At 49.7% G+C, this 9969-nt stretch overlaps 2 protein-coding genes across 6 annotated transcripts in view; one reads left to right on the plus strand and one right to left on the minus strand.

Moving 5' to 3' along the window:
• SH2D3A (SH2 domain containing 3A) overlaps positions 1 to 8573 on the plus strand; it is a 12043-nt gene extending 3470 nt beyond the window's left edge. For all 5 annotated transcript variants that reach the window (XM_019634509.1, XM_019634510.1, XM_019634512.1 and 2 more), the window contains 8 exons: positions 2904 to 3253; positions 3615 to 3691; positions 5570 to 6054; positions 6199 to 6314; positions 6467 to 6641; positions 6730 to 6841; positions 7190 to 7375; positions 7984 to 8573. In XM_019634509.1, coding sequence (XP_019490054.1) covers positions 2904 to 3253; positions 3615 to 3691; positions 5570 to 6054; positions 6199 to 6314; positions 6467 to 6641; positions 6730 to 6841; positions 7190 to 7375; positions 7984 to 8144 — 1662 coding nt within the window. In that variant the 3' untranslated portion in view covers positions 8145 to 8573. The remainder of the gene's footprint in view (positions 1 to 2903; positions 3254 to 3614; positions 3692 to 5569; positions 6055 to 6198; positions 6315 to 6466; positions 6642 to 6729; positions 6842 to 7189; positions 7376 to 7983) is intronic.
• Positions 8574 to 9039: 466 nt separating this feature from the next.
• TRIP10 (thyroid hormone receptor interactor 10) overlaps positions 9040 to 9969 on the minus strand; it is a 9210-nt gene continuing 8280 nt past the window's right edge. Inside the window, exons 13-15 of the mRNA XM_019634514.1 lie at positions 9758 to 9903; positions 9557 to 9678; positions 9040 to 9457 (exon numbers count right to left, since the gene is read on the minus strand). Of these exons, the coding sequence (XP_019490059.1) occupies positions 9309 to 9457; positions 9557 to 9678; positions 9758 to 9903 (417 nt within the window). The 3' untranslated portion in view covers positions 9040 to 9308. The remainder of the gene's footprint in view (positions 9458 to 9556; positions 9679 to 9757; positions 9904 to 9969) is intronic.

A 9969-nucleotide genomic window follows, 5' to 3' on the forward strand; every position in this document is an offset into this window, starting at 1 on the left:
CTCTCTCTCTCTCTCTCTCTCTCTCTCTCTCTGTCCCAGGCACCTGTGACCACCAGGGCCCCTCTCAATTCAAGGCTCCCCACCCTCATCTCCAACTCTGGAGTCACCCTCAGGAGTCCCAGGACCCTGAGCTGCCAATCAAATCAGAGGCAGTATAGCTTAGTGGTTAATATCCCACACCTTGGAGTCAGACATCTTGGTTTATTTTATTTTATTTTTTAATTTTTAATTTTTTTTGTACTAGTTTCAGGTGTACAAAACAACATAATGATTAGACATTTACACCCCTCACAAAGTGATAACCCCCCTCCCAGTCTACTAGCCTTCTGACATCTTATTGGGTTGTCGGAAAAGTCATGACGTATTTTTTTCTATGTTTTTCGTTGCAAAAATGCATCATGACTTTTCCGACAACCCAATATATAGCTGTTACAATGTATATACAGAAGGTGCCAAAAAAATGTGTACACATTTTAAGAAAGGGGAAAAAACTATTAAAATTACACTGACAGTAACCACTTTGAGCACCTCTTGTAACTGTAGAAGTCAAACGTGACTTGTATTCATCTTTTGTTATCAATATATATTGAATATTAGAATTTTAATACAGTCTTTTCCTTTCTTAAATGTGTATACAGGCCTTTTGAACTCCTTTTTTTGCTCAGCCTGCTCCAAACTCTTTGGAGTGTACTTTCTCTTCTAATAATGGGCCCTTGGGCCAATGCTTTCTGCTTGGGTCCGCTTCTATTTCTTTGAAGTGTACTTTTTCTCCTAATAAACTGCTCTTTCACCACTTAAAAAAAATGTGTATACATTTTTTGGTACCATCTGTATGAGTATGTTGTGTGTATATATATATATATATATATATATTATATATATATTATATATATTATATATATAATATATATGTATATAATTATAATTAACATTCAATATTATTCTACTTCAGCTTCAGGTGTACAGCACAGTGGTCAGGCATCTACACAATCTATGAAGTGATCCCCCTGATAAGTCTAGTACCCATCTGGCACCCCACATAATCTATACAACATCATTGATTATATTTCTCATACTGTATTTCACATCCCGTGACTATTTTGTGACTACCAATTTGTGCTTTCTAATCCCTTCACCTTTCTCCCCCATCCCCCAACCCTCCTCCCATCTAGCAACCATCAGTTTGTTCTGTGTATCAATGAGTCTATTTCTGTTTTTGTTTGCTCGTTTATTCTGTTCTTTAGATTCCACGTATAAGTGAGATCATATGGTATTTGTCTTTCTCACTCTGACTTATTTCATGTAGCATAATATTCTCTAGGTCCATCCATGTTGTTGCAAATGATAAAATTTCATTCTTTTTTATGGCAGAGTAATACTGCATTGTATAACTGTACCACAATTTCTTTATCCAATTGTCTATTGATGGGCACTCCGTATCTTGGCTATTGTGAACAGTGCTGCAGTAAACGTAGGAGTGCATATATTTTTTCGAATTAGTGTTTTGGATTTCTTTGGATAAATATCCAGGAGTGGAATTGCTGTTATAAGGTAGTTATATTTTTAATTTTTTGAGGAACCTCCATATTGTTTTCTATAGGGGCTACCCCAATCTGCAGTCCCACCAACAGTGCACCAGGGTACCCTTTCTCCACATCCTCGCCAACACTTGTTTGTTGATTTATTGATGATGGCCATTCTGACAGGAGTAGGATGGTATCTAATTGTGTTTTTATTTGCATTTCTCTGATGATCAGTGATGTTGAGCATCTTTTCAAATGCCTGTTGGCCATCTGTATGTCCTCTTTAGAGAAATGTCTCTTCATGTCCTCTGCCCATTTTTTAATGTTGTTTAGGTTTTTGGTGTTGAGTTGTATGAGTTTTTTTATGAAGTTTGGATATTAACCTTTTATCAGATGTATCAATGGCAAATATCTTTGCCCGTTCAATAGGCAGACATCCTGGATTTAAATCCTAGCCCTACAACTTACATTCTGTGTGCCCTAGGCCAAGGTATTTCACCTCTTTGCACCTCGATTTGCCTGTCTGTAAAATGGGGATAATACTACCTATCACTTAACCTGAGTAAAGGATTAAATGAGTTCATATATTTTACACCTAAAGCAGCATCTGACATACAGTAAGGGCTAGACATGTGTGCACTGCATGTATTATTCGGCCTCCAGCCCCTATTACCAACTTTGCTTTACCTCTCTGGCGTCAGAGCCCTCAGCTGCTGTTTTAATACCAGCCACCACAGCTGGCATAAGACAGCTTGAAATTTTTTGTAAAGAAAGATTTATGGGTCACATTCTGGAAGGATCCAACTAATGGTTTATCTTGAAGCCACATTTGCATAGCAAGTGCAGTGAATTTACTCAGATTGGAAGTTACATCAGTCAGTGGTGACTCCCAGCTGTAACAAACATTCCCAAGATGTCACTGGCTAAACACAATACACATCTAAGGGCTTCTTCATGTCACAGTCCAAGGTGGTTGAGGAGTGGGATGTAGAGCTCCAGAAATCAGTCAGGACCCAAGCCCTTTCCATCTTGTGGCTCTGCCTTCCCTGGGAATCTGGGGACATCAACTGACAGGTGACAGAACCTGTAGGATTTTGCAGGAGAGTTTTATAGGCCAGGTGTGGACACTCCCCATTGCACTTCTGCCCTCATCCCATTGGCCAGGTCTTATCACATGGTGGCTCTAAGCTGCAAGGGAGCCTGGGCAATGTAGTCCAGAGGTGTGTCCATGAGAAGAGGGGAAATAATGGTTTTATTCAAAACTATGCAGTCTCTGGGGTGGCTTTTCTTGGGTGGGGGCGGGTGGGGGTGGTTAGTCACCATTAACTACTGACCTGGGCTCATGCCTAAACCTCCCCCCCTCCTATACTCCATCCCCAGACGGCAGAGGCTCTTCTTCAGCAAGATGGTGACTTCTTGGTTCGTGCGTCTGGGTCTGGTGGGGGCCACCCTGTGATCTCCTGCCGCTGGCAGGGCTCAGTCTTACACTTCCAGGTGCTTCGTGTGGCCCTGCGTCCCCGGCCAGGCCGGCCCATAGCCCTCTTTCAGCTAGAGGATGAGCGTTTCCCAAGCCTGCCTGCCCTGGTTCATAGCTACGTGACCGGCCAGCGTCCACTGACCCAAGCCACAGGGGCTGTGGCCTCCAGGCCAGTGACGCAGCAAGGGCCTATTCGACGCAGCTTTAGTGAGGACACTCTCCTAGACAGCCCAGTTCAGACAAAGCTGCTCAGGTAGGTACTCACAGACTCCCTACTTCCAGGTGACACCCAACACCCCTGGGGTTCTCCACCTAGGCACTATTGACACTTAGGGCCAGATCATTCTTAGTTGTGGGGGCTGTCCTCTGCGTTGTACAGTGTTGAGCAGCACACCTGCTTCTATCTATGAGATGCAGTAGAATCCTCCCCACCCCACTCCCAAGTTGTAACAAACAAAAAATGTTTCCTGACCTTGCTGAGTGTCCCCTTGGGGTACAGCACCCTGGTTGAGATGCAATGGTCCTGAATGACTGGGGGTAGGGTTTTCAGGGCATTGGTCGGGGCTGCCCTGTTCAGGCTGGGACTATACATCTCCCCCATCTCTGCCCCCCAGGGCTAGAAAGTGGAGTGACAGTCAGCCGGCAGGTTTGGAGCATGTGGGGCAGTCAAGAGAACGCAACTCTGGACCAGGTGAGGGTCTGCCAGGACAGCACATAGCTGAGAGAGTGCTCTGCCTCTCACTCCCTGAGTAATCTTGGGCAGGTAACTTAACCTCTTGGAAAATGGGGATGATGATGCTCTCAAAGTTGTCACGGGGGTTAAAAAACACCTAGGAACTTTGTAGGTGCTTAAAATATGGGTTTACAATTATTCCAAGACACCCTACATGGCTGACCTCTATAATAACTACTGCCACATCCCTCCTTTCTCCAGTCACATAGTCTCCCTTTCAGTTGCAAGGACCTTTCAAATTTGTTCCTAACTCAGGGCTTTTGCACTTGCTGTTCTTGCCTTTGGAAAGCCCATCCCCCTAATCTTTTCCTGACGCCTTCTCTGTTAGCATGAGTTCCTCAAAGTAGCTGACTCTGATCATCCTACATAACGGAGGTCTACACCTCCCTCAAGCCCAGTCAGCTTCATCTGCCTTGTCCACTCCCCACCCCCACTCCATTCAACATGAACCCTCCTTGTGTGCCAGGGACTGTACTAAGTGCCGAGGTACATCAGTTATCAAGAAAGATAAATATCCCTGCATGAGTGGAGCGCGCATCCTGTTAGAGGGAGATGGACCAAGGGGTAAAAATTAAAAGTACAACAGAGTAAGGGAGATTTCAAGTAATTGTCAGGAAATGCCTTATGAAGAAAGATTTTAAGGAGGTAAGGAAGGGGAAGACGTGGCTAATGGGGTGAGAGTGGCCCAGGCAGAAGGAACAGCCAGTGCAAAGGTCCTGAGGCCAGAACAAGAGATTGAACTATTCATTCAAACAAAAGGAGATGAGTGTAGCTGAAGCAGCTGGAGTGAGGGAAAATTCAGAGAGAGATCTGGAGTTCAGATTGCAAGGTCTTTTTTGGCTACTGTGAAGGCTTTGGCCCTTACTCAGAGTTAGCTGGAAACCATGGGAAGGTGTTAAGCCCCTATAACAGGTTTATTTAAATGGTTCATAAATACAGAATCTCCCAAAAGTCTGGGTGCAGTATTAAGTTCTAATATACTCAGAAGTAAACATGCCACAACTTTAACAAAAGACATCATTTGAAGGTTTGATAAATTCTGTTGTTTTGATGTTTATGTATTTTGTGAATTCTGGTTTATATATATCTATATATATGTGTATATATATGTGTGTGTGTGTATATATATATATATATAAAAGATGAATATAAGTCAAGTATATACATTTTTTTGGCACTTCCAATGTGTGTGTGTGTGTGTGTGTGTGTGTGTGTATTATATATATATATATATATATATATATATATATATATATATATATATATATATTTTATATATATATATAATATATATATATGCACACATACTGAGGGTACCAAAAAAATTTATATAAGTGGACACTTTGGTTAGCATTGCTCAAGCAGTAGTTCACTGTACTCAGAAGTATCTGGACATTGATGGTAACCATTTTGAGCACCTCTTGTAATTATAGAAGTCAAACGTGACTTGTATTCATCTTTTGTTATCAGTAAACATTGAGTATTACAATTTTAATAGGTTTTTCCTGTCTTTAAATGTGTATACATTTTTTTTTGGCATCCTCTGAATATGTGTATTTTGTACTATCAGTGCTTTACCATATTCATTCAGAGGAACAAAACAAACATTTAAAATGTGGTATTCAGAATTCGCAAAACTACCTAAGTGTCAGAGAAAGTTCACTTTCAAACCATTGGTAAGTGTGTAATATTTTTACTGTGAAAATTATTAAAGTTCAAAGCCACACCAAGATAGGTAGGGATACCCCAGTATTGGCTGAATGAGTGGATGAACCAGGACCCACCCAACTATCTTCTCTATGAACCTCCTGCACCTCCTCCTGTATGACCCCCTAGGAGCCTCCGCTGTGCCCACGTTTGCCCTGTCTCGGATGGGTAGTGACCCTGTGTTGCTGAAGACCCTGGTTCCCCTGGCGTCCATTGCTGACAGCCTCAGGGCCTCGGATGGGCAGCTTCATGCCAAAGCACCAACCAAGCCACCTCGAACACCCTCACTGGTGCTGCCTAATGCCTCTGGACACCCCCCAACATACTGTGAGCTGGTGCCCCGAGTGCCCAGTGCCCGGGGAACACCCTCTGGCCACAGTTGCCCAGAGCCAGAGGCCCTATGGTGGGAGGCCCAGGAGGAGGAGGAGGAGAAGGACAGATGTTTTGTGAGACCACAGGCAGAGGTCTCTTTCTGCCCCCCTGACAACCCCTCTGGCCTGCTGGGCCTCCAGAATCGGCCCCTGGAACCCAAAGTCCTGCGTACTCTCCGTGGCCTGTTACTGGAGCACCATCCTGGGAGCACCGCCCTCCACCTGCTATTGGCAGACTGTCAGGTGAGTCACCTACCAGGTCCCTCTCCACAGGCGGGGGCAAGGCCCACCCTCACCTCACACCCTCATACCAGTATACTCATTCTGTTCACTTGTCCTCCCTACTCCAACCCCCCCACACACACCCCCCTCAACTCCCATCTACAGGCCGCCGGCTTACTGGGAGTGACCAAGGCTCAGCAGGATGCCATGGGGGTTGCCTCTGGCCTGGAGCTGCTCACACTTCCCCATGGCCATCGCTTGAGGTCAGAACTGCTGGAGAGGTGAGTGAGCCACCTGGAATCCCCAAGACCTCCAAAACTTCCTCATTCACGGCCCCTCAGGGAGGAGGGTGGGCAATGCCACCTCCTGTCTCTCCTCACACCGAAATACAAACCTCCCCACTGTCCCCGACCCTTGCCCTCCGCCTCCACAGGCACGAGGCGCTGGTGCTGTCGGGGGCGCTGGCAGTGCTGGGCTGCACCGGGCCGCTGGAGGAGCGCGCGGCCGCCCTGAGGGGCTTGGTGGAGCTGGCACTGGCGCTGCGGCCAGGGGCGGCGGGAGACCTGCCCGGACTGGCCGCAGTCATGGGTGCCCTGCTCATGCCCCAGGTGCATGGGGAGCAGGGATGGGAAGGAAGCCCAAGCGCAGTTGCTGGGGAAGAGGGAAGAGGAGGCATGCTCATGGTTCTTACCCCAGGTATCCCGGCTGGAACGCACATGGCGCCAGCTCCGAAGGAGCCACACTGAGGCCGCGCTGGCTTTCGAGCAGGAGCTGAAGCCGCTGATGCGAGCGCTGGATGAGGGCGCCGGTGAGTGATATCATTTGGAGACCCGCACCAACTCTAAACCAGAATCCTAACCCAATTCTAAGCCAAGTGCCTGCTTCTGTATGTCCCACCCCTTCGCGATAGGCCCCGCCCTCCATACTAGGCTGGGTCTTGGACCCAACCCCTAAGCCCCACCCTCTAGGCTCCGCCCCTGCCCTAGGCCACGCCTTTGACTCAGTCCCTCTCTGTGCTAAGCTCCAGACCTTGTGTCTGACCCCAAGCCCTGCTGCCGGTTACTTCTCTCCTTGGGTGTTTGGCCCAATGTCCCATCCTCTTCACCTTAGGACCCGCCCCCTGTCCCAAGCCCATTCCAGACCCTTCTCCCCACAGGACCCTGCGACCCAGGCGAGGTGGCACTGCCTCACATGGCACCGGCAGTGCGTCTGCTGGAGGGCGAAGAACTCCCGGGCCCCCTGGACGAGAGCTGCGAGCAGCTGCTGCGCACCTTGCAGGGGGCGCGTCTGATGGCCCGGGATGCGCCCAAATTCCGTGAGGCGGCGGCAGGGCGCCTGCGAGGTGAGCACTCCCTCTGCGCTGGGCTGCTAAAGGGTCTCAACTTCAGTAGCACCCCTCATGTTCTAACCAGGTGCCCCCAAACCAACCGGGCCAGGGACCAGAGCATCCTGCCACACCTCCCAGAGTCCTACCCAAACTGGGACGTCTTCCCCCAGAGGCCCCAAGCCTGTGCCACAACCAGCAGTGGTGACAGGTTCAATGCCCTCCACCCCAAAAGGGGCTGCCCTGTCCCCCCAGTCACGCCCACAGGGTCACACTCCCACCCTCCAACATGGCCTAACCTCCCCTCAAGTTTGTCGCTGTGTGGCCCGGACCCTAAATGTTGTCCCTGGGCTGGCTCCATCTCTAGGCACAGCCCCTAAGGTGGGGCTCCTAGCAGCTCGAACTAGAACACAGCACCCCCATGCACCCTGCCCGAGCCTACCTCCACACCTGCAGAGGCCCAGCAGCCCCCCTCCCCGCCAACCCTGCCCAGTTGTCCTGAATACTTGGGGCAGAGTCCCTCCCAGCCCCTGCTGGGTCAAAGTCCCCAGGGGTGAAGGCAGATGTAGGGTGGGGCGAGGCAGGCTCCTGGGCCCCGCCCCTAGTGCACCTGGCCCCACCCCCAGGATTTCGGCCAAACCGGGAACTGAGGGAGGCCCTGACCACTGGCTTTATGCGGAGGCTGCTCTGGGGAAGCCGGGGCGAGGGATCCTCGCGAGCCGCACGTGTCGAGAAGTTCCAGCGCGTCCTCAACGTCCTGTCTCAGCGCCTGGAGCCTGACAGCTAAAAGAGCAGACACTGGGACACCCAGGCTTCTGGGGACCCCAGCAGGAGACCAAGGAAGTCATCCCGGATTGCTCACACAAACAGGGCGGGGACCCGCACCCTGATTCATAGAAGGGAGGGGGGCCAGATTTGCAAGAACCCACTCTGCCCCCTAAAAACATACAGGGATCTTGGGGTGAAGGGCAGCCTCCTCCCCCACACTAGAAGACCTAGGTGTCTGGAGGCCCTGGCTGCCCTCTCCCACCCTCCGCCCCTACACATATCCCAAAAATGGTGAACAGGTAGCTTCTAATAGTAGAGAACTTGTAGATCTGTAAGAGGCCAGAGTTCAAATGCCTTTTAAAACCTGACTTCTAAGGGCCGGCTGAGTGGCTCAGTTGGAAGGGTTTGAGCTCTGAGCAACAGCGGTTCGCATCCAGCCCGAGCTGAGCAGCAGCTGAGCTGCCAACAGGTAGCAGGATGGCTCAGCTAAAAAAAAAAAAAAAAACAAAAAAAAAAAAAAAAAAAAACCAACCCCTGACTTCTAGCAGATCAGCTGCCCCGTGTGCCTGCCTTCAACATAAAAGTAAGACTGTATTTTCTAGGGGTTATTGTGGAAATTAAAGCTAAATGTTTAAATGAGATAGATCGTGGATGGAGACTGCCTGGCATACAGTAGGTGCTCAATAAATGCTATCTGTTCTCAGTAAGTCACCATGAACACAGAAGAGATGATGATGTTTGGCGCCCTTCTCCCTACACTGGTCATAGACAAGGACCCAACACCCAATTCTCAGGGAGGGACAGGGTGTGTCCAAGTTCACCTCCCCTTCCTCATTCCCTGTGTGGTCTGTAAGGAGAGAGGCATCTTAATATCCAGCCCCAGTATCTAAATCTAATAAAGCATGGACTTCAAGAACTTTACATAATTTTTTTATATATATATATATAAAACAAACGGCCCTAGCCAAGTGGTAGGAAGAAAAGATCTGAAACATGAGTATGTACATCAATGGTGGAAGGCACAGCGGGTCCAGTTGGGGTGAGGAGTGGGGGGTGGAGGGGCAGCAGATACACAGGTCTCAGCTGAAGCCACGGGGGCAGAGATAAAGTGCGTAGGTCCCGGGACCCCGTGGCCCAGAAGCAGCAGCCAGACAGCCCCCCCTCTTCCCGCCTCTGGCAGGGTTCAGTTGAGCGTGACTCGGAGGTACGAAGTGGGCACGTAGCCTTCACCTCCCTGTTTCCGCCTGACCCGAGTCCAGCCATCGCCTTTGTCCTCTTCCATGAGACTCAAGTCTTCACCCTCAGCCATGGAGATGGTGCCCTCGCTGGACCCTGTCATGAGGGTGGCGATCAGCTCAGGTCTGCTTTAGGCAAATTTATACAGAACCTAGCCAGACGCCCCCAACCCCTGCCCAAGCAACTGATACTCACCTTCAAAGTGGTAGATGGCCACACAGTGACCTATAGGTGATGCAGGCTCTTCCTCAAAATCCTCATCGAACTCTGTATAGATGGGGGTGTCTTGGCCTTCTTCCAAGGGGGGCTCTTCAGAGCTGATTGGGAAGAGCAAAGCAAATGAAGACAGGCCTCCCACGTCCCGGGAGGCAGACCCACTCTGGCCACCCCGCTCACCTCTCCTTATTATCCTGCGATCCGCTGTTGCTGCTGCTGCTGCTGTCTGGTGGGGCGCTGGCTGGGGGGTCTGGAGGCCGGGTGTGCCGGCTCAGGCTGTCACCCCGGTTGCTCAGGACCCGGCTCTCAGCTTCTGCCAGCCAAGCCTGAGAGGAGGGGACCACACGGTCAGTTCCAGGGTGGGGCTCTGGGATCAGGCCACTCTGGGATCG

Source organism: Hipposideros armiger, unplaced genomic scaffold (assembly GCF_001890085.2).
Source record: "Hipposideros armiger isolate ML-2016 unplaced genomic scaffold, ASM189008v1 scaffold_1713, whole genome shotgun sequence".
Classification (NCBI taxonomy): Eukaryota; Metazoa; Chordata; class Mammalia; order Chiroptera; family Hipposideridae; genus Hipposideros; species Hipposideros armiger.